The sequence below is a fragment of the Chanodichthys erythropterus genome, chromosome 19, assembly GCF_024489055.1.
Source record: "Chanodichthys erythropterus isolate Z2021 chromosome 19, ASM2448905v1, whole genome shotgun sequence".
Lineage (NCBI taxonomy): Eukaryota > Metazoa > Chordata > Actinopteri > Cypriniformes > Xenocyprididae > Chanodichthys > Chanodichthys erythropterus.
In genome coordinates, this window is record NC_090239.1 from 20,646,958 (window position 1) to 20,674,528 (window position 27,571).

The following is a 27,571-nucleotide window of genomic DNA, read 5'->3' on the forward strand; positions in this document are numbered from 1 at the left end:
CACTGATACATGGTTACATTAAATTTACATCATACATTTGCGCAATTAATTTCTATAATTTCATTTCTAATTGCCAAATGATGTGCTTGCGCCTTTATGCAGTAACTTACTTTTCTGCTTGCGTAAGCATTTCAGTAATTTCCTGCCTTCTATTGCAGGGTAGTAGAGGCATTGGTGAAAGGGGGGTAACTAGACGCATTCTGATATTTTCCCCGTATACAGTATTGTTTTAAAAATACAGCTACAGGTTGTTCTTTTCAGTCATGGTGTGCCAAACCAATAAATAATTATTTCAAAGTAAACGAGAATGCTGGTGCGTAATAACTACATTGATGAATTGACATCCGATATAAAATATTGGAAACTTCCCTCATTTCTGTACACACGTGACCCTGGAACAAAAAGTAGTGCGCTGTCTGTATTCTTCCGCTTGCTGTAACCATAAAAAATAGTTGATGTATTTATTAATTTAACGTCATAACAGTTCAACATGTGTACCTAATAATTTGTGTATTTATATTCTGAAATACAGAAAAAATCATTGACGTAATTATAAAATGATGCATTCATGGGACTATTTGTCACAGCGGATGAATATGTTGTCTGAACGTCACCTTTTTTCAATGGGAAGCCATGATGGAAGTTTGAGAGTTTAACAGGGGAGAAGTGAAGGAAAGGAACCGGATTGGAGACCGTTCCTACGCGACATTTAAATATCGAGGTTTTAATTTCTTGGTGGAGGCTGTCACCTTTCATTTCATGTGTTGGAACCTGGGCATCGTGGATTGTTGTATGTTCGATGGCTTTTATTTTTTAAGGATGTGTAGACGAGCTAGCGCGCTAGCCGTTGAAGCTAGCGGCTAGACGGGGCGCGAGCTGAGTGCGAGCGGGGCTCTGACAACCGTGGAAGCGCCCGGAGAGGATCCTCTCTCCGCCTTTGCGCTCAATCACGGCGGCTACGGTGCGACCAGAGACTTGTCGTGCTCTAGAAATTCTGCAATTCGAGACGTGGGAAGTTGCTTATCGTTTTAACCGAGGCTCGTCTGAGCCGAGGAGGGCATTTTGGAAGCCGGGCCTGTGGTGGTTTGGAGCGAGGCCCTTGATGAGAGAGACACAGCAGACTCCATTCTAGCTAGCAGGGGGACTGCGAAACCAGCAGAGCATAAAGACGACGTATCGTCGGAAAGCAACAATACTCCCTCTCACACTAAAAACCCTACAGACTCCTTTCACAGCAATGGCTGCGATCATAAAGGAATTTGTCAGTCGAAACAAAAGGAGATACCAGGAAGATGGGTTCGACTTGGACTTGACCTGTATCCTCTTTGATCAATCAAATGTCCCTGTTCTGTCTATTGTGTAGAAACCAGTGTCTGCATTGAAGGTAATGCCTTGCATCTTGTTCCAAATCGAGAAATCTCAGACGTTTCATCTGAAGATAAAGGGGGAAATTAGCGTTTTCTTGTTTTAAAATGATTGATTTTTTTTTTTTTTTTTTTTTTTTTTTTTTTTGCTGCTTTCCAAAAACTAATGGCACTGGCACCTAGTCGGCGACTGAAGCTTGACATGATCTAGATCTATTGGTTTTTGTTACTGGATCAAGTCGGTGCTGTATAGATTCATGTCAGTTGTCAATTTAACCAAGTTATCGAGTAGACGGAACCAACAGACTGCACGCATACTTATTTGTACAGTTGTCATTTGTACATTTTTTTTCTGGGCTTGTCCGCAAGTTGTATGTGTAAACTACGATAAAAGCAACGCCAGCGGAGGTTGTAAGATGTCATTTTCCCCTTCTTACGTAATCTGATATATCGATTGATGGCGAAACGCGTTCATTTCAACTAAAGGCTTCTCGCTTGAAAACTGCAGTTTGGGGGTTTAAAACAAAAGATGCGTCGCGTAGAGGTCTTGCTGGTTTATATAATGCGATGGATTAGATGAAATACACAAGCAGTGTCACACAAAGAGCCATTGCATCAGCTGCTCGCAGAAAATAGATCTCGCGCTCAACTTGGGTTTAGTTTTGATTGAGCAAAAACGAGTCCGTTCACACGCTTGCGAACAAAAGGAAACGCTTTTGTACGTGTGAAGTATGTCTTTTTCGTAATCGCAGGAAGGGATTCGAGCAGTCTTTTTAAAGAGGACTCCCTCTGTTGCGCTTTATTTTAGTAACGTCATTGATGCCTGCTCGCTGTTCTGTGGCATATGTCAATGTCATTTGTGACTTAAGCACAGCTACATTGTTATTTGGTGCTTTATATTCTTGAAGACAAAGTGCAAAGCACATGTGGTTTGATAGCTTGTTTTATTTCAGCTGGATTCAGTGTTATTGAAGATGCTTGTTGAGGTTCAGTCATAGTCCTTTTCACCTTCCTGCCCTATTCATTGTTGTCCTGTGATATACAAAAAGTCAGGTGTAAAACGTTAAGAAAAAGGTCTGGAAGGACAGTTAGAGGGCAGAATAAAATTATTCCAGAGGTGCTATTATTTCTGTAACACTATAACAATAGCAATAGGAATCTACCATGCTTTTGGTGCATGTTTTGTCAAGAATTTTCAAATGTTAAGTGTATTTAAACAAAACAAGGATGCTGTTTTGCTTTAGATTTAGTGTATTACATGAGTAACCTGTGAATGAATTGATTGAATGGACATTGATTTGCCCCTCTGTTCAGATGGCTTGTGGGTCCACAATATTGACACATTGCGTTGCATCATGCTATGCACTCATTCGGTTTAAAACACAAACACACACTGTCAGTTGAAGTGGAATGCAGGCCTCTAAATTCTCAAAGAAGTTTTCAAAGAAATATGATGAATGACTTCATTCTGTCAGGCCCTTTTTATGATACTGTTAAAGCAACATGGTCCACGACACTTGATAAAATAAAACTTGAATGACCGCAGTTTGTTAAATATGTTTACCAGACTTCAACTTACCATTTTTTTTTTTTTTTATATAACTTGTGTAAATTTATCCTAGATTAGATTAAAATTGGCACAACGCATCTATAGAAGGAGAAACTGGCCTTATGAATGCTGTACAGCTGTTGTTCTTAAATGCACACAGAGCTTAATGATGATTTTTTTTTTTTTATTCATGAATAATAGATTTTTAATTTTCATTAAAAAAATGAATAATTATTTAGATTTCTAATTTTAAATATAAGCTTTACATTTATACATGCTATAGAGTTAGGCTCAATCATGGCATACATTGTCATGATTTGTTAATACCCCCCCATTGAGTCTTACAGGACTTTCACAAATTATTATTGATAGCTGAAAAAAAACCCGCATTCAGGTCATAGATAAAGTTAATTTGGTAACTCCAAATATTAATGTTTGTGAGAAATAACCTTTTTTTTTCTTTTCTTTTTTTATTTAATTGTTGAGCCTTTTATTGTTTTGACCAGTGTGTGCCATGATTGCCTTATTCAGTGTATTATGTTTGTAGCTCATTTACAGTTATTCATGCCATGTATCTTAAGAGATATAGTCAGTTTCACTGTGACAAAAGGTCATGCTGATTTGAATTTGGATAATATTGTGCACATATCTTTGTAAGCTAAGTGTCTTTGGTATGCAGGTTTCTGCATATTTTGGTCTGACAATTTATATAGGGAACGCAAAAGCAACACATTTGTGTTATTGATGAATATCCTGACTGCTTGAATTTTATAAGATCTGGTGTCTACTAAACACATGTGCGTTTCTGTTCAGTGTGTTTCAGGCTTTAGTTTAAAGAATCCTTTTGTCTTCTGGGCCATTAAAATGCAGACCCATAGCATGTTTTACAAGTTAATATGCATATGTGTCATGGGTATGAATCTCTTAGCATCCTAACCTTTTTAATGTTTTATAACTTGATTTTTGGGTCAATATATATTAAAATGAAAGACCTTTCTATGGCTTATAAGAATCATACCATCTCTGAGCTCATATCCAGATAGGTGTCAATTTGTTTTTGCTGAAATGTCGTTTGCCTGATCAGGAGTGAGAACCACATGCTACACCATCTGAGAACACAGGAAGACATTTCTTACCGTCATCTAGTCCAGACCAGATGTTTCTTTTTTTCAAGAGCTTTCTGTCAGAAATCATCAAATGATTTTATTGTTGGAGAGAAGTTGTAAAAAAGGATACAAATTTGCTGTCAAATTAATGTTTTTTTTTTTATTTCCAAAGTTACATTTTGAAGTAAATATAAATAGTCATGAGTCCCTTTTCGGTAGAATTTTTCTGCTACTATCAAACTACTGTAATTCATCTGCTGTATCAAGGTCTGATTAGATTGTCTTTAATAATAAAGAGCTGCACGTGTATGTCAGGCTCAAGGAGTGATGCACTCGTTATGGAAAGGTGAGGAAGGAAAGTGATTCCAGGCTGGGTTGAGGCACAGTGTGATTTATTTAGTGCCCCTGTGTGGCCTTCTGGGTTAGAGGTCTATGCATTGGTCTCTTACAGCGAGAGCCATCTGTTCTATATTACCCAGAATTCTGTTATCTGAGCTCTCATTGCACAACTAAAAAGTAAAGCACTGCTTTAGTGGAAATGCTGAAGTTCTCTGCTGAAATGCTGTGCTGCTCTGCATTATTCGCTAATAATTGTGTAAGACAAGCAGCCAGTAGACTTTATAAATAGGTTCATGTTTAATCAGATGATTGTAGTTTTTTTTTTTCTTGTCCATATCAATTTCCCTAGAAAGACTTCTGTAGATTTCCTTAATGCTGCTGCCCAGATATATATCCTAATATTATTGCCATGGGCTTTCCTGCTGAAAGACTTGAGGGTGTCTACAGAAACAACATAGACGATGTTGTTCGGTAAGTATTCACTTTGTATTGTCTCGGGAGATTTGGTCAGTATAATCTTTCCATGTCTGTGAGTCACTTAACATTTACAACCCATGTTGTAGCAAAAAAAGCTAAAGCTGCTGTGGTCTTTACAGCTGTGTTGGACTAGGCCTGTTCTAAACCTCTGAAATTACCTCTTGCACTGCTTTATGAGTTTGCATTGTGGTGGTCACATTCATTGATGTTTTAAGAAATGTCTAACTAATGGTAGACACAGCAGTGTGTCATTCCACAGTCATGAATAAATGCATTTGTGATGTAAATAGGTTGAGAGTAAATATTAACCTTGTCTGTGCAGAAAAAGAAGTCTTTTCAGTTTAAAATAATGGTTTTGCTTAATTTCTTTCCAACAATTAAGTTCATTAGACATTTCTTTTCTAGTCATCCATAGTTTCTGTGACATTTATTTCTGAAGCCCAAAGTATACTTCGGTTTTTACACTTACGCGAGGGTCTGTGTACAGTACGCGTGACCGAAATTTCGTCATCAGAATAGTATGTTTGCTGCCCGATTTTTGTAACCGCTCAATGATGGCCTTGGCCGTTGTTTCACAGTAGAAAACGACACTAAAGTGACAACAACAACAAAATACCAGGGACCGCAACACCAGCAGACATGAGATCGATAAAAATGGCTTTGTATTCTGTCATAACTTCTGGAGAAAAATAGCGCAGACACTGGACAAAGATGAAACTTTCTAGAGCGTCTGCATCGACCGCCTGCTTTCGCTCACGCTATCAAATGGAGTATACTTTGATAGGCTATGGGTTCCACTGTATGCATATGCAAACGTACACTCAAAAAAGACAAACAAAGCAGCAAAATTACCTGTAGATAATTTTCTTAGGCAAAATCGTGCATTGAAATAGTTTGGCACAATTTGTAGGGTGTAGGAAGCAGGGATGAAACGATGCATCCAGAACCAGTTGAAAATCGATTAAAACGTGACGATTCAAGTCGGCTGGGATGATAAATGAATCGCGATACATTTGGGGGCGGGGGATTTTATGAATGCATAGCCGAGGGGAACTGACTGTGTTCAGAAAAGTTTATATGGTATTTTCTTTTCATCTTCTGTACAATGCATTTTAAAGTAGTTTTAGCGCACAACGCTACTTTGTTTATAGCGGTAACCATGGAAGCACTGTATTACTGCTGTTCCATAAACGCCACCTGCTGTCAAGACAGTGAATTTGCATTGACATGCAGCCTGCCTGCTGTTAAGTTTTATGTAGCATAATTTCACAAAGCTAAAGTCTAAACATTGTATCATTTTTAACACTGAAGCAAAAACACAATCTAATTTAAATTAAAAACAGCTCATTCTGCATGTAGGCAGCATTTTTGTTGGGATCCTGATTAAAATGCAGTGGTTGCCTCTAATTTTAAATGGCTACAGATAGTTCAACCTGTAATAGAGCAAATAAACATGTTGTTCATGCACTCATATGAAGAGATTTATTTTATTAGTATTTATTTTTTTATTTATGTGATTTGGCATTTGTTTTTTCAATTTAGTTTTGTTTTAAAGATATTTCAATTTCACAAAGAGAAATGCAGCATTTTGTCTGAGAAATGATAAAGACACTTTCTCATTTAAATCTCATTCTGTTAAAAAAATCGTGAGAAAATCGAATCGTGAAACCAGTATCGTGAATCGTATCGAATTGTGAGTTGAGTGAATTGTTACATCCCTAGTTGGCACCCTCATGTTGTCCCAAACCCATAAGAGTTTTGTTCATCTTTGATGAAATCACATGAAGATATTTTTTGTGAAACCTAAAAGGTTTTATTCTCACCTTTTTAAAGTCTGTTCCACCAAAACATTGTTTCAAAATGTTCATAAAGAGATAAGTAAAAGAAATCCATATAAATCGAGTGCTTTAATCCAAATCTTCTGAAGTGACACGATCGCTTTATATGATAAACAGTTAATTCAGGCTTTTAATCACATATAAACAATGATCAATGCACATGCATAAAGGACATCAAATATGTCAATCGTACTTGCTTGATGTCGAGAACCAATGAGGTTTGTTTTCTGTCATGCAAGCATGTTTGAGCTTGGAAGCACCTTTTGAAGCATCAGTTTTGGTGGAGGGACAGAAATCTGATTCCCAATAATAAAGGATTTAAAACAACATGGAGAGTAATTGAGTTTTTTTGTTCAAGGGTGAACTATAACTATAATAAAAAATTACATGTTTTTCTCCTCTTTCTGCAGATTCTTGGATTCGAAGCATAAAAATCATTACAAGATATATAATCTGTAAGTTTAAAAAAAAAACAAGTTCTGTAATAGCAGTTTTGTAAATGGGTTTTCATTTAACTGCTTTTACTGTTAGAACATTTCCAGTTTGATGTTATAAAAGCAAAAAAGCTGAAATAATGTTCAATTGAAGGTTAAAGAAAACAAGCTGTTTGATCATTGTGAATGGAGGGCATTGTCATTGCACATAGTTCTGTTATTTAGCTAAGAATGTTCTGTTGCTTTTGGCATTGATGCAAAGTTCTTAGCAGAAAAGTGTTACATTGAACTTTTGTACTTATCTGTTTTTCTTTGTATTATTTAGATGTGCAGAAAGACATTACGATACTGCCAAATTTAACTGCAGAGGTAAGATGCTCGGATTGCAGAAATCAGCTCTTTACAGATGGCTCTGAAATGTGATATCTTTTTTTGTGTGGTAATGATGATGAAGGTCTCTCAATTAACTCATTATTTCTCTCTTGCAGTTGCACAGTATCCGTTTGAAGACCACAATCCTCCTCAGCTAGAGCTTATTAAGCCTTTCTGTGAAGATTTGGATAAGTGGCTCAGTGAAAATGACAATCATGTGGCTGCCATTCACTGCAAAGCTGGAAAGGGACGTACGGGTGTCATGATTTGTGCGTACTTATTACACCGAGGCAAATTCAAAAAAGCACAAGAGGCTCTGGACTTCTATGGCGAAGTTAGAACCAGAGACAAGAAGGTAAAAGATATTTTTGCTTTGTTTCTTTTTCCAAAAAACTGTTCTCACTCAAGCTCTGAATGGTTTTTGTATAGAAATGTAAATTGCAACAACAAACTTTTTGATACATTTTCTTTTTAAAGAATTAGTAGAATAGTCCAATGCCTGTTAAAACCTGTTTTGATTATCTAAAATGATGACACCACAAGCTTTGTGATATCATTAAAGACAACATGAAATCACATTCCACCCTAATCACTTTTATGTCCCTATTCTTACTGTGAGAGAAGAAATGTTTTCAGCCTCATCAAATTGTAATTTTTTTTATATACTGATGAAGTCACACCAAGACTGTTCTATAAGTATTAACATCATATTAATAATACCATAGCCTAATGTGTTTCGATCCAGTCAAGCCCCAAAAATCAGCAATTTACTTTTTCAGTGGCCTTTCTTCTGGAAGTATTTTTCCCTTTAATTTCCCATACAGATTTTTTGAAAAGCATTTAAAGAGCTCTAAACCAACTACCTGGTGAATTACAAGCCAAAAAGTATTTGAAAAACAGACAAAAAGGCTTCAACAAAATCATATACTATCAGTTAACAACCTCGTAGCTCACAGTAGGTCTGTCTTTAAAGGTCTGTCTATCAGTGTTTCCCATTCATTTCCTAGACTCTGCTGACCCACCATACTATAATCTGTCCTACCACAGTTGAACCGAAAATATTTTAAAGTCCCCCTGCAGTCAATTTTTATCCCTTAACTTATCTTTGATAGTCACAATTAAAATTTTTTCCTTTGAAAATATTGTCATCATGCCTTTAAAATAGCTTGAATTTAACTCTACACAAATCTTTTCAAAAATATTGATATTAAATATTGATACTGAGATATCTGAAGTGATTACAGTACTCCTTTTCTGCAGTATCGATACACCGATACCAGCTGCGAGTTCTCACTCTCTCTTCTCTTCGACGGCAAATTGACACACACACCCATCTCCTTTTACTAACACCGTGTCTACACCAGACGCGACCCTTGTCGCGTCGCGTCGTGCTGCGCTGCAACAGCTAAAAGCTGTCTACATTGAACGTGACAAACCGACCATTGCAGAGCACTTGGACTACATCAGAAATAGATCTGGGAGTATATCACTGACAATATCACTGATTATAATGTGTTCTATTGTCTTTTGATGTGTCATGTCACGGCATAGACACGTGTAACTTGTTTCATTCGTTCCGGTTGAATAGTGTTTGTGTTACAGGGCCTGAATTTTGGAAAGGGGTTGCGGGTATTGTGCATAATTTCTTATTCATGCAGGCACGCACACCGTTGATCTAGCTGATTAAGCCTCCTCTCCTCTCCTCTCCTCTTTTTTTTTTTTTTTTTTTTTTTTTTTTTTTTTTTGTGTCTTGTTGCGTTAAAACGGTAAATTATGTCAAAATGCCTGTCTTGGCGAGTATTCAGGTAAACGCAGTCAGTTTTGGAATATAAATTTCATTTTTACAATCAAAACTATCCAGTGTTATTTTTACATTTGATTAGTTTAATTTCTGTAAATTCAGCTTTTATTTCTTAGCTGAATATTACTGTTAGACCCACCTGAAAAACTTGTTTTTTCATTTGTCTCTTTATTCTATTGTACAGTAGTCAACATTTGAAGTGGATCAAAAAAGGTTAATTAAAGTTGTCCTAAGAACTAAGTTGTCCTAAGAAGAAGGTTTTAGGACAACTTTGATGAAAGGTTTTGATCCATTTCAAATGTTGACTACTATATTTATTTGTGCTATCATTTGTCATTTGTTTATTTGTTCTTATTTTATTACTGACTGTTTACTTGTTTTTTTTTATTTGTAAATTTAGTTCAGAATTCTGACAACATTAGTGTACGCGGATAAATGAAAGTGCAAATTAGTCCTTGCCTCCACACAATCACACTTGCTCGGACTACCTGATCTACTTGATCAACTGTAGTAGACGCCTCACAATGGCAAGTGGAAATACTGGTTTAATTCAGCCATATATGTTTGAAACAGAAACTGATTCAGAAGAAAAAGAGGAAGAACAAATTATACAGGCAAGCCTGGTTCTACGGGCATGCTTGAGGTTGCTAAGCATAATCAAATGAAAGCAAGAGCACCCTCATTTGATACTGTAATAATATATCACCAAAACAGATTTCAGGGTTCCTATGCAGTTTGGAAAAGTATGGCATTTGTTTTGAGTAATTTCCAGGTCTTAAAGTATGGAAAAATATTTGTTTCCAGACTATTGGCTCTATTCAGTTTTCTAATTTATCATACCTGCAAACTAGTCACTTTTTGGCAAAATTAGCCGTTTTGATTCAAAATACGTCATTTATATGAATCGTTTAGATCCAAAGAGTTTTTTTTTTTTTTTTTTTTGGGGGTGAGTGTGTGTGTGTCACAAGATTCTCACAAGAATCGAAAATCGGCTACTTTCCCATAGACTGGAGTGAGTCGCGATCTTTCTTGGTGCTCTGTGGCGTGATGGATCGCTGTAGCGCTCGTGAACGAACCATCTCTTCCGCTTTACTAGTTACAACACAAAATAAACGTGATTGAACATCCTCAGGTATGTTGAAAGATACAGTGCAACTTACCGAAATCTGTATCATGTCACATGCAATCGATCAAGCAGTGTTTCAACCGCAGAAAGACGTCAATAAAATAGCTTGTAAAAATGACACATTTAGCCTACCTCAGAAAAGCCGTTTAATGTCCAAAAACTCATTGTGAACAAAAATGAAATTTGAGCAGAGCATTTTGCTAAATATATGCACACTAGGCAATTGCATATTCATTGTATTTGTACTTAACATGTGCTTCGATATTGAATGTATAAATCCGTTTTATGACATCCACCATTTAAATGTTTAGGCCGACATAAAAAGAGTAGAAAAATAATTGTCATTAAAAATGTATTATAACGTTATTATATAAACTTCCTTATGTGTAATTTAGCCTATATGTAAGTAGCTTACAAATCAATTTTAATGTAATATAAGGATGTACCAGCTTTTTTTTTTTTTTTTCTTTGAGGAAATTTGCCATGTATTGTACCTGATAGGCCCCAAATTAATCAATCCTGAATCAAAGCTAATCAAATCAAAATCAAATCACAAGCTTCTCAATTGTTCTTGTCAGAGTGCACCAGAATGCTTTGTTTACATGTTAAAATCACAAAAATCTTCTCCTGGGGGAGTATGTCCCCAGACCCCCTACAACTATTTAGTTCCTACACGTCACCTTTTTCACCTCTCTTCACTTTGCAGATATGTTTATAAAGTTATGAATTTCTAAATTATTAGGGAAACTGTCATACTGCGCTTGTGGATGAATCACCGATCCTTCTGTGATTTATCTATTCTGCTCTGTGTTTGCTCTGTTGTTGACATTGGTTGTTAAATAACATTGGTTGTCTATAAAGTAAATGTATCGAATTAATAGACAAATTAAATATTTACGCCTATGTAGCGAGTGGTATGGTCAGAAAGGGAAACAAAGTAAGTCACTACGCCACCCTGTTAAACAGGGAATATATTAATACTTGTAAATTAATCTCCAACAAAAGTCACACAGGGTATGTGGTTTTAAGAAGAGAAGGGCCTATACGTGAATACTAAATACAAAACTTTATTTCAACAATCAAACACTAATTTAAAAATCACTAAAAGATTGTAGGACCCAGCCTACAAACATGAAGCAGAGAAAACCAAAAAGGAGACCGAGGCTTACCAATGGCAGAAATTGTTTGGAAGGAGGTCTGGAAATTTGAGTATGGAAAAGTATGGAATTTTGAAATGGAAAATGTGTAGGAACCCTGAGATTTGGTAAATGCTTCAGTGCATATTTGTGTTTTCACTCTGGAGAACATCAAATGTTTCTATTTACAATGTGTTTTTTCAGCTATGAGCAATGTAGCCAATTACAGACATGTTTGTTGATCTTAGTGGCCAATCAGGGTTGTTTTAATTTAGTCCGAATCTACTCACCGCTCCAAACGCCTGAAAAGTTTGTTCGGCGTTGAGTTCTGTGTGATCGTGAATCCTCTCATCATAACAAAGTGTAGACATGAAGTAAATAGGAGGTTTATTATGCAGTATAGACAACTATTTTGATTGTAACACTTTGTGAGATTGTGAACTGACATGAGAAATTGTAATTTGCACACTTTTTTGGCTACATATAATACATTCAGAAATGAAATAAAATTTGGCACATGAGGGTTATTCATATGATTAGACTTTGGCTTGACTATATTATCAAAGGGCTAATAACGTGTTGCTAATATTACTTTTCTATTTGCCATCTCGAAGTCGGACCGCTGCCTTCTGAAATTCAGCATCTCTTAAAATAATGCCCCATCCCCCACATCGACTCTGTTGGTTACATGTTTGTGACAGAAGGAATTGGGGGTGGTTTCAAACCGTCTTAACGCATATTAAAAACACCACATAGACATTTAAACAACATTAAAAACTTGATTTTCATAAACTTCTCATAATAACAGATCTCTAACTTTGAATTTTGTGCTATTGCTTTGGCAAAGTATCTGTCAAATGAACAAAAATCGAAAGCACAATATGACTTAGTGCCCTGAAGTGCTGCAAACTCCATCTCTGCATGTGATGTGAGTTTAATGTCCATTTGGGAGCTCAACGAGCACCATTTATGCATTTTCACAGTTGCATAATTTCTAGCATTTTTTGTGGCTAGGTGATTACAGCATTTCGTTAGATTTGTAATGAGATGTTTGTAAACCTGTTTTCACAAAAATTGCCAAAATAAAAGCTCAGCAGCATAAAAGCTGAAGTGAGATGCAAATGAGAAATTCGAAAAAAGAAATTAAGTATTGTAATTTTCTAAATATGATTAAATATTTATTTATCTTTACAGTGCATTTGTTTTACATTGTCAATATGTTAAAATGGGTTAATAATGTAAAATAATTATTTTTAATAATTGTTTATAAAAATTGTTTGGCTTCCTAAAACACCAGTATGAATGTAATGTTGACTGAGACTATATCACACTATATCATGTACAAAAAATTTCATTAGAGGGGCCAAGGTTCCTGCTCCATAGTCTTACAAAGTCCTGTGTGATCAAATACGTTCCCCTATAGAGAAAATGAATTGGATTTTTAATCTTGGAACCCAAACCGTTGCATCCTGTAAACAAAGCTTCTTTATTGGCATCAGTGATTCCATGAAGATCCTTTAACATCCATGGATCCTTTACATTGCACAAAAGATTCTTTTAGATTTAAAATGTTTTTTGGGGAACCAAAATTATTGTTCTATGGCATAGCTTTGAAAAAAAAAAAAAACCCTCCCTTTTGGAACCCTTATTTTTAAGAATGCATTATGGAAATATGTTGTAAATGTGTCATGTTGTCTTTAATAACTCAGATCTGGTGTTGAGATCACAGAGGAGATGTTTGTATTAACACTGTGGGTTTGCTTTTTCACAGGGAGTGACTATTCCCAGTCAGAGAAGATATGTGTACTACTATAGCTACCTTCTGAAGAATAAGCTGGAGTACAAACCTGTGGCCTTGCTCTTTCACAAGATGGTGTTTGAGACAGTGCCTATGTTCAGTGGAGGTACCTGCAGTAAGTGCTCTTTCTCTTTTTGTCTGTCCGGCACTGTTGTTTATATTTTGTATTATCATCCAACTCGGGTGATTAGATCACAAGTTTTCAGGTGAGATGTATTGCTGTATACACCTGGTATTATTTTGCACTTCACATGTGTCTTGACTTTTCCAACGTTGTTGATCAGGTATTTTCTTTTAAATGTACATGTACTAGGGCTGCTCGATTATGGCAAAAATCAATATTGAAAACACTATTATTTAACATGATTATTGGTGGGAGATATGATCAGTCTTATTTCATGATATGAGTAATTTTAGATATTAAAATTTCACAATAATCGATGGCCTGCTTCAAAAACTAATAGGTTAACTAAAGTAAAGTAAAATAAAAGGTCCTCAAAACAGTTATAGAAGACAAGTAAACTGTCAGCAATACAATAAGAGCAAAAAAAAAAAATTGCAAACAAAATGGACAAATAAATACAACAGAACAAAAATACAAATTAAATAAACAGTGCTTTAAGTTTTAAGGAAGATGTACTAACAGTTGTATTCAGATAAGTAATGACCTACAACAGAAACTGAATAAAGTAATCAAATGTAAAATAACACACTATAGTCTTCACTGTATACATTAAAGGGTTAGTTCACCCCAAAATGAAAATTGTCAAATTTTTCATAATCTTTGGAAGCTGAAATTGAATATCAATTAAGGTTCGTTGCACAGCCCTAACACGTACCTTGAAAGTTTAAAACTCTTGTTTTAGTTTAGTGGATGATGAATAGGTTAGTAGGAGGTCCTTTATTTTCCAGGAAGCATTAGCTTTTACAGTACAAATGTGATGTTGGCACATGCGATTCTAAGTACAGGCCATTTCACAAGGGATGTGCAATTCTCAAATGTCTGTGTTTCGATGAGATGCACATAGTAAATCACAGGCAGTTTGCTGGCAGCGCACAAGCAGTGCTCGTACACACAAATTCTTGCTGTTTTTGCGTGCCCTAGAGAACACTTATCTGAGTTGTTTCGCTTTAGTTTCAGAATACATGGAGACAATAATACTGGATTGTATTAGTTACATACAAGCTTCATATTATTGATAACAGAAATGTCTCTGAAAAGTGCCATACAGAGACATGCATATTAAAAATCTGAGGAATGGGAGTGAATAAATTGGTCTACAGATACCAAAGTATAAAAAAAGTGTAAGATTCCAAATTTCAGCCAAATTCAACAATTTACATGGTTTAATCTTAAACTTTTTCATAAACACTTGACCCATTAATACTATCACTTACTATTCTATATATCTATTTAAAAAAAAACACAATGCTATTTGTGTGCTAGACTAACTGGGACTAGCACTATTGTTGGTTTGATTGCTTCTATTCTCATTTGTAAGTTGCTTTGGATAAAAGCGTCTGCTAAATGATTAAATGTAAATGTACAATAAATGTATAAATGACATATTATGGCTTTTTAGTAACAATTTTTTACTTTTGATATGAATCGGTCTCAGTTTTCAGATTTTGTCAATTTCATAATGAAATTCAAACAATTCCATGTTGACGCACTTCAATATGTAATAAATATACCAAATAAATATACCAATATATATTGTTATAAGTCTATTGCTGCCCATAGAACTGCTTGCAGGAAAGTTACGAAATTTAGCACAGTTAGAGGACAGTCTGAACATTAACCACACCAATTTTGTAGTTTCTAACTCAGTCACTCTAGTGCCACCAATTGTACAAATTTGCACTCAGGTTTGTTAATAACTTGTTAACCGAAAGGGCTAGAAAACATTTTTTTCCCCTCTGATTTCATTTTTATTCTATCATGAAAATTTCATGAACCAGATCACCTTCAGACCATGACAACAAAAAGTTATGGAATGGAATAGGCAGTTGATTCATGAAACTGTTCTCGAATAACACGCAAACTAAGTGCTGAAGTTTGACGAAGTGCACACCAAAATGGACGTGAAGCCTCACGTCCATTTTGGTGTACACTTCGTCAAACTTCAGTGTGACACTACCCTCCAAAAGTTTAGAAACGCCTCTGGCAAAGTGGCGTTTCTGTCTCAATCACAGAATCCTTCCAGGGCACTGAAACATTCGCTACCTAAAATGTCCCACAATTCACCATGAAAACCAGGGAGCATCAGTGCTCTCTATGTTCCCTTAACTGAAGTTCTGAAGTGCTGAGCCAACTCGCTACACAAAAAAAACAAAAAAAAGGAACTACTTTTTCAAACTCCTCCTAGACCGTTTGTCCAATTTTAACCAAATTGGAGTCAGATCATCTTCAGACCATGCCAGGGGAAAAAAGATGGATTTCGTGTCGATAGACAATCTTTTTCAGATCAACAAATTTGATGGCCTGGTGCCAAAATGACTGTATCTCTGCAATGCTTTGCATGCAACACTAGACAGGTAATGAACATCTAGCTAACATTTATAATTTATTTACATCTTAAATGTTGTACATAAGCCAACTATTTATCATAATTTAAATAACATTAAAACATATGTCAAAAAGATATCAGTTCTGCTGTTGTTCATAAATGGCAGTAGTGATGATGTACTATGAGGACATTGTCGTGTCGCCGGAAATACAAAAAGTCATCCGTGAGCCAGGGTCCTCACTGTCCTTACCAATGCCCAAATTCATGTAAACGATATACTAATTCACGTCCTTGGAATCTATGGTGCTGATTGTGATGCATCTATTGTCACCTTAATCTGACCACACCACATTGATTTGGTCACAGCGCCACCTATTGTTCGAGAGTGACCATTAAATCATATTACTATTGATTTTATATTTTTCAACCATTTGCCTAAAATCATCTTAATATGTCTTTAATTGCTCATTGATGCAGTTGGTCTGATGCTCCTACTAGCCATTATGGCATGACTTATCATACCGCCTTTGTTCTTGGCCCCTTAATTGCTGCTTGCAGCTATATTTCATTCTTGTTATGGTGCTAGGATGTCAAACTATCCTATAGGATGTTATGGGATATCAAATGATCCAATCGGCCACCTCTAAATTGCTAAATGTGGGCTATTAGGCACAATGGTATTAGAAATAATAACATCATGAATTTCTTGTACGTTTCCTCCATTTATACCTTCATTTTAGTGCCGTCCACTTGTGGTCGGATCATTTCAGACATTAATACCAGGTGTATACAGGGTTTCTGGAACTTGATCAAATCTTTCTCCTCCCAACCCCACCCCTCTAAGCCACACACACTTCTCCAGCGTTCACAGTTGCTTGCGGCTTACCTTTTTGCTTCAACTGCTGTAAATTCTACTTTACAAATTCAAACTTCTGTCTTTTTCTATGCACCTAGACATTTAACCTTTATCCAGATAGACCTAATGTACTTCCTGGACTATTATATGTACTTTAGGCGTCTAGCTCTGTCGTATTCAAAGAAAAGTGGCAAGAATGTGTAAAGATTTTCCAGGCTGCTTTACTTCAAGAGAGCCAACTCTTTACTTGGAGTGCAAGTTTGTCCAGTGGCGCTGTAGCACTGCATCCATGTCTCTCTGTCTCTGACTGTACCTCCTCCGGGCCCTATTCTGAACACGTTCTTGGTGACACTGACCAAGCCTGCCGTACTCGCTACAGACAGAAAGGTGCACAGCTCCAGGATGGATCGTTCATGATGCTTTTTAGACAACCTACTGTGTAAAATCTGAACTTTATCCTCCATTTATATTTTTATTTAACAACTTTGTGTGAATATTTTTTTTAAAGCGCGTACCTTGTGGCTAAATGATGTTGCACGTACGGTTTCCTTCATAGTTTTTATGGCCATTAATATTACAGTCCAGCTCTGTTAAAACTCTGCATACGTGTGTGTTGTGTATTAGCTCTGTTTAAACGTTTCTTCACCTCATAGTGCCCTCTCTCTTGCTCTGGCCAGGCCACTGGACAGTCTTTAATCTCCTTCTTTTTTTCCAAGGGGATTCTGCTGTAAAAAGCAAGAGTGAGCAGATTCCACATGGGTTCAGAAAAACCAATTGGCATTGGGGTAACATGAACTTTTTTTTTTTTTTTTTTTTAATAAATGTTTCTCATTTTCTGCTCTGTTAGCCTAGCCAGTGTTGCTTTGTAGAATGTGTTTGCCATGTACAAGTAAAAGCCCCTAATGCCACTTTTGGGTGGTCGTTTGTGATGTCTCATCCGAGGCAGATGGGAATCGTGGTCCTGGGTCAGCTGTTCTCAGAATAGGGCCCTTAGCATGCCACTGTTATTTTGTCTTTTCTGTATCAGTTTTTCTGCTGTTTCTGTTGTTTTCCTTCTGCTTCTCTTCAGTTTCATGCTAACAGATATGCATAAGCTCACATTTTGATTGTCGCACAGAGCTGGAATGGCAATTACACATTGTTTTGTTTTGCAGATCCTCAGTTTGTGGTGTACCAGCTGAAGGTGAAAATCCACACCTCCAACCCAGCGAACACAAGGCGAGAGGAGAAATACATGTACTTTGAGTTTCCACAGCCGCTGCCTGTGTGTGGAGACATCAAGGTGGAGTTCTTCCACAAGCAGAACAAGATGATGAAAAAGGTATGTGTCAGTTTCCTAACAGCCCAGTGCACTCTCACAGATCTTTATCCCTTTTCTTTATTGCATCTTCTAGTTGTAAATGTAGCATTGAAATTATAGTTAAAAGGAAGGATGAATGTTCCATTTATTTATTTTTCTCAGTATTTCATCGTTTCTTGTAGGCATGAAATGTTATGGTAGTAATGGATGTCATGTCCTTAAATTATTCTCACTATTCTTACTCATAAGATTATTTCATGGTGAGGGTATATATCACATTATAGTTCTTTTTGCTGGAAATTCAACCCAAATGTTGTTATATTTTATCATCACTTTTATTTATATTGCGCTTTATACAATACAAATTATTTCAGTGCAGCTTTACAGTGAGAAACAGGAAATAATCATTGATGCAACCAGAATTCAAACGATTATGTAAAAAATAATGCTATATATTATACAGAATAAATAGAATTAATGTATTAATATTAATGTATTAACTAACAATGAACTATATATACTTATTAATCTTTGCTAATGTTAATAAAACTACAGCTGTTTATGTTAGTGTATTAACTAATTAAAAACTAACAATTAAGAAATGCATGCTTTGTTAATTTATTGGTAAATGTTTAACATTACAAAGGTTAACATTACACACTAATAAATAATAAATACTAGAAGTATTGTTCATTCTTAATGTTAACTAATGTTAAATGTAAAGCGTTACCAGAGGTATAGAATAAACATTTTTGGTAAAGTGATCAAAAATACTACAGTACAAATGGAATGAAATGCAAAATGAATGAATACAAATGAGGTACTTGATCTCAATTTATTAAAATAACCTATTTTTGAACTTGATTGAAGAAATTAGTAACTCTGGCATCAGCAGCAGATCAGCTTCTTATATGGTTGGGCGGTATAAAAACAATCATGTATGAGTAATTGGATATCACAGTAATGGTATATCATTATGTAGTTATTTTTTTTGGACATTGAACTTAATGTGTTATGTATTACATAACCACTACTTTTATATTGAGCTAAATACTTCATCTCAAATACACTGGTTCACGCCCTTTCATTTGTTTTAAGTCTGGCATCAGAAACTGCTGTTGTGGTACAGCAGAATCTCCACCACACATTCACACAATGCATTTCAATAACTCCAATTTACAACTACTGTACGTATATCCAACATCACCCACATACATGGAGTACACGTAAAGCAACATGGGAAATCTCCACTGTTTGTTTATATTGTTGCCAAATACAAACTGTCCTATTGCCCAGTTCTAAACTGCTCAGTGTGGACTATAAGGCGTTAGGTATTCTAAACATTAATATGAATTCCTTTAAATATGCTTTGCAGTAATGTGTATTGTAAAAGCACTATACAAATAAAACTTGAGTTGTAATTGAAAAACTTATTTTATAAGATTTTTTGCATTTTCTTTTATGTTATTACACTACTTAATTGTATCTTTTATTTACTTATTTTTGTTAAATAGGACAAGATGTTTCACTTCTGGGTGAACACCTTCTTCATCCCTGGACCAGAAGAGAGCTCAGAGAAGGTTGAAAACGGAGGTTTAGTGAAGGAACTGGATGGAATCCAAACCCCAGAACGGGTAGAGAATGACAAGGATTATCTAATCCTGACTTTAACCAAGAACGACTTGGATAAAGCCAATAAGGATAAAGCCAACCGATACTTCTCTCCAAACTTCAAGGTGAGTTAAGCACTGATGCTATTCAAATGCTACCAAATGCTATTCATTCAGGTGTTAAACTGTGGTTGAAGGCTCATCCAAAGTTCCAATGTAAAAATGCTCAATTGGCTAAAATGTTCTTTTTTTCCCCCTCATTAGGTGAAGCTATACTTCACAAAAACAGTGGAAGAACCATCCAACTCGGAGGCCAGCACTTCTACATCTGTAACCCCGGATGTTAGCGATAATGAACCGGACCATTACCGGTATTCGGACACAACAGACTCGGACCCTGAAAATGAACAGTATGATGAAGAACAGATTACTAAAGTTTGAAATATTTTTATGGGAAGAAAAAAAGAAACCATACGTAATAGAGTTGTATAAAGGAGAAAACTTGAATATGAACTGAAAGCAAGTACTATTTTCCCCCCACCCGTTTTTTTTTTTTTTTTTTTTTTTTTTATAAATCTTTTTCCTCAAGCAGAAGTAGGACACACGTCACACAAAACGGCACCAGTTTTAGGGACAAAAATGCTGACCAATTTTTCTTTTGTTCATTTGCCCCTTTCCATGAAGTATCAACACTGATGTTCCGTGGAAAACATCATCAGTAGCTATTATGTAAATACATGTTCATGCCGTAACACAAGAAAGGAAACCCAGTCAGGATGGGAGATTGTTTATGGGAGAAATCCAGTGGAGATCGAAATTTGCTGCTCCATCAACCTGTTGACACCAAGGCCAGTGCTTTAATCAGCATTCATGCCCCCATGTCTGTCCTTCTTTAGTCTGTCCTACCTACTGTGAAACTCTTCTCATGCTGCTGGAAGGCCGCCACGTGTCAGTCGGGCTCTGTTGTGCAGTGGAATTTTTCAGTCTGCTTTCATCATTATTACCACTACTAAAGTGGAGGTGGTAATGATTCTTTTAAACTACATGACACCTTGGCAGTAAACACAACAAATAGCTCCATGTATTATTATTATTATTATTTTTTTTTTTTTTTTTTTTCCTTTTTTTTATTTTTTTTTAATGCAAACACAACACAACAGGGTTGCAATAATGTTGATCGAAGGTGTGCATGTTATTGGAATCAGTTTCCATGTTGTAAAATAAATAGTATACAATGTTTTTCTAAAAGAGGTTTCTAAAGTCATTTACAATTTGATTGTATGTGGGAGGAAGTCATTGCCATCACTCTTTCTTCTGCAGATGGGATTTTAATCTATTAACAGTCCCTCAGTGGCATTTCATTTTTACAATTCACAAGTTTCCCTTTTAAAATTGGCACTTGTTTAAATCAGCTCTCCACAGGATGGTTTTGTTTTCTGTTTCACTTCTTAAAGGTTCATGGTTTGAGCTCACATTAGCTTCAGTCATAAAACTGTTGTGGGATACGGGTCAATCTTGCGTGAGGGCTCCGCGTGGCCACGGTTCATTACAGCGATCACAGGTCAGATCGGGTTGATGGGGTACAGCATCTCACGTAATGCATGTCAACACGGAGGACGCCCTTTTCTGAATGTATCAACCTTGGATGCAAGTTTTGATTTGAATTCAACAGCATTCCCATTGTTTTTTTTCTTTCTTTCTGGCTGTGTCAGACATCAGATCTTTGGCTCCCTATAAACATGTTTGTAGCCTTATCGTGCATGATCTAATGAAATCTGTATCATTTATCCAGCAATGGTGCTTGCTAAACTGCAAACTTACAATGCACAGTACAGCCGTTTCGGAGTGAAGAACCTCATGGTGCAAGCGTTCAAATGCGCTGTGGTGCGTGCCGTAACTGTTAGTTGCACTTTGATGTGCGTAACCAATTAGTCTCCAACAGTTTGGTGTCCCTCACTAGCTAAAATTCATTTAGAATTTTTTTTTTTTGTTTTTAGTTTTTTTTTTGTTCTTGAACAGGCCTCGTTCCCTTTGGAATGAGCATAGTGCAGCTACGGATTTTACACACAGTCTTGTGCTTGCTTCAGAAATATTAAAGCCCTATATATGAGAATATTTAAATGTATAATTTTCTTTTAAGCATGCCAAATCTTTTTTTTTAACACCTGGCTGATGTGGCCAGACCAAAAAAAAAATGAATAAAAAATACACACAAAAAAAAACAACCTTTCTCAGTCTCTTGGGCAAGAATCTTCACTAAGGGTAGTGAGTAAGCTGCCTTTCTCGTACTGTTAACGTTCAGGCTTCACTCTTCTCACCAGCCCTCTGCACACACCGTACATCTCGCCTTCCTTTAGAGAAAGATTACGTTTCCCTCATATGAGGAGGAGACCTGGCCTTCCTTCATGAGATTGTACACTAACCAATCCAGGAATTAAAGCAAGCCTATCAAGGATTCTCATTTTGTTTACATTTTATCACATCACTGAAAACCTGCCAAAATTAAGCTTGATCATTTTTGTTTTATAATTTTCTTTGTGTTCAGAAGAGGAGGCGGGGCCCACGGGAGGTATTCTTTGCCTTACTTGAAGTTGACAATGCTTACTCTTCTACTGCTTTGATACCTACCATTCTGCCCAAGCACTGACTTATTTAAAGCTACTATAATAGAGCAACATATTGTACTAGACATTTGCACTGTTACAGGTCTTTGCAGGGTTTCAGTCAGCGGTCCACAGTATTTGTTTGTTTTTGTTTTGTTTTTTTCTCTCTGGAAATGCTTTACAGCAATCAAAAGTAGGAGAATAGAGGTGAAAGACGTAAATATTGTCTCTGTGCATCCCAATAGAATCAAATGTTTTTATTGACTGAAAATATTTTGTTTTTGTTTTTTTTTAAGAAAGCATAAAATAGAAAAAAAATGAATAAAGCGACTATTTATGAAAGTATTCGTTAACATTCTGGCAAAGACCCTCTGCAGGTAGTCCTTGTAAATGTACGCTGAAGTCTTTTGGATGTTTAGCGGTTTAATGTGACTCTACCGAAGAGTATCACATGATGAGCTTTGATTTGAAGGGATAGTTCCCCTAAAAAAATGTCATTTCGTCACCCTCGTGTCATTCCAAACATGTGTGAACACACAAGAAGATATTTTGAAGAACCGTTTTTGTTCGTACAATGAAACGCAGTGTTGTTTTGGACCCCATTGACTTTCTTTTACTTCTATTGTCCATATAATTAGTCATACAGGTGTGGAACAACATGAGGATGAGTAAATGATGACAGAATTGCTCATTTTTAGGTGAATTATCCTTTTAAGCCTCAGCCCATCTCTTTGAAATGTGACGCATCACCTGCCATTTTGACAATTTAGCCACAGTACCTTTACACACAGACCCTCAGACATCCTGTACGTGGCACGGGTGTGTGGAGCTCACAGGCAGCATGAAATTAATTTTCAGCTTTAATGAAAAACAAAACGTCTTCAAAGGTGCCAGTGTATATGTTTCACGTCACTCTTTCTTAGCTGATTTGTGCAATATGTTATGATGCCTGTGGTTGCCACAAAGTGCCTCTTGTTTACAGTTGAAGAAAAGAACTCGCTTTAAAAACTGTCGTATAGGACATCACGTCATGCGTGCGGATGGATGGGGTGGTACTGTGCACTAAATCGTCCAGCTAGACTTGCAGCAGGGGGCCCTTTGGACTTCGGCCATGCTCCATTAGAAACCGTTCTCCTCCTCAGAGGGTTTTTACAGTCACGTAATGTAAACGCGGTATATTTTCAGTCTCTTAAGCAAACAGCCTTACTCCGTTTCAGCCTGTTCAGATACTATTGTGCTGTGCAACAGTTGCTCTGTGTGTAATGCCTATGCACTGAGAATACACAAACCAACCATGTATGAAATATTGTACAGGTAATCATGTTGCTCATACAAATCACATGTTTGTTTGTAATTGTATGTGTAAACTGCCCTTTATCTTAGTGTTATAAACTCCACATAAATCCAATAAAGTCTCATTCTTGTCAGTTTGTTGTTTTTGACAGCATTTGATATTTGTGCACTGAAGTTGCGTGGCATTTATTAGGGATGATTTTTTTTTGTTTGTTTTGTATTTAAGGATAATTTTCATCTTTATTAACTTTATTTTAGTGCACACGACATGTTTGGGTCAAATATGGACAAACCCAACTGTTGGGTTTAAAATTTAACTTAAAAAATGTAAAATTTAACTAGTTGGGTTTGTCCATATTTGACCCAAACATAGGTTGAAAGAACCCAGCTTTTTTTTATTTTTTAAAAAGGGTGTGTCCTTGTTACTCGTTACATGGAGTTGTTATAGGAATAACTATTAATAATTACATGAAACTAACCTAAAGCGAACCCTAAGCCTAACTCTGTAGTAAGTACTCGTGTTATAGTCAAAGCCAAGATAAGACCAGCACATTCATATTTACTGCCTGAGAAAACATATTTCATCAATCATTACAATTAGAATAAGACGTATAGAGCTTTTACCAATCAAATAAAATCACTAACAACTGCAGAGGTGGCACAGAAGATGCATCTGAATTGGTACAATTACAACTGCATAATAAATGATGTTGGGATTTATGTTGTAAATATAACATTTTGTTTATTGAATCTTTGGATAAAATCTGTATCATGTTTGCAAACTTGCTCATTTCTGTGAAAACGGCCTTGCTTGTGTGATATTGCATATACACTGATCAGGCATAACATTATGACCACCTTCCTAATATTGTGTTGGTTCCCCTTTTGCTGCCAAAACAGCCCTGATCCGTCGAGGCATGGACTCCATTAGACCCCTGAAGGTGTGCTGTGGTATCTGGCACCAAGATGTCAGCAGCAGATCCTTTAAGTCCTGTAAGTTGTGAGATGGGGCTCCTCCATGGATCGGACTTGTTTATTCAGCACATCCCACAGATGTTGGATTGGATTGAGATCTGGGGAATTTGGAGGTCAAGTCAACACCTCAAACTCAATGTGCTCCTCAAACCATTCCTGAACCATTTTTGCTTTGTAGCAGGCTGCATTATCCTGCTGAAAGAGGCCACAGCCACCAGGGAATAGCGTTTCCATGAAGGAGTGTTCATGATCTGCAACAATGCTTAGGTAGGTGGTATGTGTCAAAGTAACATCCACATGGATGGCAAGACCCAAGGTTTCCCAGCAGAACATTGCCCAAAGCATCACACTGTTTATGCCGGCTTGCCTTCTTCCCATAGTGCATCCTGGTGCCATGTGTTCCCCAGGTACGCGACACACGCACCCGGCCATCCATGTGATGTAAAAGAAAACGTGATTCATCACACCAGGCCACCTTCTTCCATTGCTCCGTGGTCCAGTTCTGATGCTCACATGCCCACTGTTGGTGCTTTCGGTGGTGGACAGGGGTCAGCATGGTCACCCTGATTGGTCTGCGGCTATGCAGCCCTATACACAACAAACTGCGACGCTCTGTGTATTTTGACACCTTTCTATCAGAACCAACATTAACTTCTTGAGCAGTTTGAGCTGTAGTAGCTCATCTGTTGGACCACACGTACATCAATGAGCCTTGGCCACCCATGACCCTGTTGCTGGTTCACCACTGTTCCTTCCTTGGACCACTTTTGATAGATACTGACCACTGCAGACCAGGAACACCCCACAAGAGCTTCAGTTTTGGAGATGCTCTGAGCCAGTCGTCTAGCCATCACAATTTGGCCCTTGTCAAATTCGCTCAAATCCTTACGCTTGTCCATTTTTCCTGCTAACACATCAACTTTGAAGACAAATTTGTTAATTTTGGTGACATTTTTCACACAATCCTTGGTTGATTTCTGACTCGGTATCTCAATCAATAACATTTCTAATTCAGTCTCTTTAGTTACTGTTGTGTTCGAAGAAAGTTATGAATAAGTTATAAATAAGTTATTGATTGCACTTAAAGCAGGATGTTTTACATCCAATGATATTAATGATGTTAACAATTAAATCAGACAATGCACAGGCAATTTAGTGATATGCCTGCATGCAGTTGTGGTTTTGACTGGTCTTGAAATAAAATCTAGAGTACTGTAAATGTACAATGTACACTGAATCACATGATGGACTTATTTCACACAATCGAAATGAGACTAGTCTTGAGTACTTAAATAATTAGTACTTATATGTATAATTAAACTGTAACAAGGACACCTTAAAATAAAGTGTAACCTCAGGTTCAATACAATTTAAGAGTATTTCAACAGCATTTATGGCAGAATCTTGATTACCACAAAAATTTCAACTCATACCTTGTTGTTTTTGTGTAAAAAAAAATCAAGGTTGCGGTGAGGCATTTGTATGGAAGTGAATGGGACCCTTTTTTGGAGGCTTTTACAGCAGAAATTTAAAGCTTATAGTTTTATAGTAGAACCTGCTTTATTCTTCTGTGTATCATTTGAAGTGTGCAGCTGTTTAAATCCTTTTGCATATAGCTTAAAAAGATATGGTTTGTAAAAATAAATCCACACTAAAATCATGTAGGATTGTTTTGTTACTAGTGTTCATAAATTTCATTGTGTCTCACTGAAACAGATTTTTGAAGAAAATAAGGTGAAATCGAAATGAATTATGGTGATCCAAAGAATTATTCTATATAACTTGTATTGAACCTATCCTATAAGGAGCCCTGAATTAAAACTGTAATGTGAATATTCATAAAAACAAATCAGCAGTGTTCATTCAAATAATGAAATGATTGTCTCACTCATGAAAACACTATTGGGGAGTCTTGCTTTTCCTGGCCTTATGCATTAGCATGATGACTGTTTTACTTGAGTAGGCCTCACTTTTTGTTGCCAGCTGCCAATTACAGCTCTGGTAACTGGCTGAACTCATGACTTCAGTCTCATGCTGAAGGTTCTTTTCATGTCAGATGAAGAAAAATTTAGTAAAATGAATGTAGTTCTGTTTTTTTCTTCTTCTTTAACTTCTCTAAAACTACTCTTGGGGACTATTTAGATTTTCTCAACAGCACGAAGAAATATTTATTACCTACTGTAAATAAACTGCCTTATGGGATACATCTTTGTGCCCAGAAAATAAACTTAGATTTTAAATATATCTCTATTAGGTTTAAAAAGAGGTCCAAGTGAAAACCCCAAACCACACTTTGTGTCTGGAGCCTGACTGGAGATCTGTTAATGTTAATGACCTCAGATTTACCCTTCTGCCCGGTTATCTATAAATAAAGGCCTCACTGTCGGACCTACAGGAGCCATAGAGACACTGCTTACATAAACTGCATGCATGAATCCCACTAATATCCAGGAGAAATTGGTTTAATGTACAGACTGATGAACTCAGTCATCTTCACTACTGATCTTTGATATCGACGCATCCTCTGTTTGAAATGAATGTGCCATGACAAACTCTTTTAAGAGGAAATAATTTGAATTTTGTATTTTATTATTCAAGGTAGAGGTCTGTTTTTGTCAGTTCATATTTGTCTGATCTTTGGGCTGAGATTAAGCGCTACATTAAATAGATAATTTAATAGAGAATCCCCTTTAAAATTGTCTAATGAGAGATCTACACACTGTCTAGGACACAGATGACTCAAATAAGTTGCTACTCTGAAATGTATTACATTACATTATTACATTACACTAACTTTATTTGTCTTGGCTCATTAGCAAATAGTTTATTTGTTTATTGTTTTGTTAGTTTTAAGCAAAATAATAGTACAAAAACAAATACAGTGAGTTGAATAAAACAGATTTTTAGCAAAATTTTTAGCAAAATTATGACACTGTTTTGTGATTTTATTGATGAGTTTTTTATGATTACTTGTTGCCACTGTTTTAATACACAACACTCCCATTCTGAATATACCAATACACTGCAAATACCTTTTTCTTGATACATATTTTCATCTTGTTTTCCCATACAACATTGAAATAA

At 36.3% G+C, this 27,571-nt stretch overlaps 1 protein-coding gene across 3 annotated transcripts; it reads left to right on the top strand.

Moving 5' to 3' along the window:
• The first annotated feature begins 644 nt into the window (after positions 1–644).
• Positions 645–23,640, top strand: ptenb (phosphatase and tensin homolog B). 3 transcript variants are annotated; one of them, XM_067369268.1, is made up of 10 exons: positions 645–1,316; positions 4,745–4,829; positions 7,084–7,128; positions 7,433–7,476; positions 7,596–7,834; positions 13,314–13,455; positions 17,423–17,491; positions 17,861–18,027; positions 19,521–19,742; positions 19,881–23,640. In XM_067369268.1, exons 1-10 carry the CDS (start codon positions 1,238–1,240, stop codon positions 20,055–20,057), a joined length of 1,269 nt encoding a protein of 422 aa, XP_067225369.1. In that variant the 5' UTR covers positions 645–1,237; the 3' UTR covers positions 20,058–23,640. The 3 variants fall into 3 exon arrangements, with proteins under 3 accessions (XP_067225369.1, XP_067225370.1, XP_067225371.1); XM_067369269.1 differs by having other exon boundaries at positions 13,314–13,446; XM_067369270.1 differs by lacking the exon at positions 17,423–17,491.
• The last annotated feature ends 3,931 nt before the right edge of the window (positions 23,641–27,571 follow it).

Bases quoted from the DNA above. Each gene is read 5' to 3' on its own strand.
- ptenb (XM_067369268.1), top strand. From the start codon at position 1,238: ATGGCTGCGATCATAAAGGAATTTGTCAGTCGAAACAAAAGGAGATAC. The intron at 1,317-4,744 runs GTATCCTCTTTG...GCTGCTGCCCAG, and splicing joins GTTCGACTTGGACTTGACCT to ATATATATCCTAATATTATT. The intron at 19,743-19,880 runs GTGAGTTAAGCA...CCCCCTCATTAG, and splicing joins ACTTCTCTCCAAACTTCAAG to GTGAAGCTATACTTCACAAA.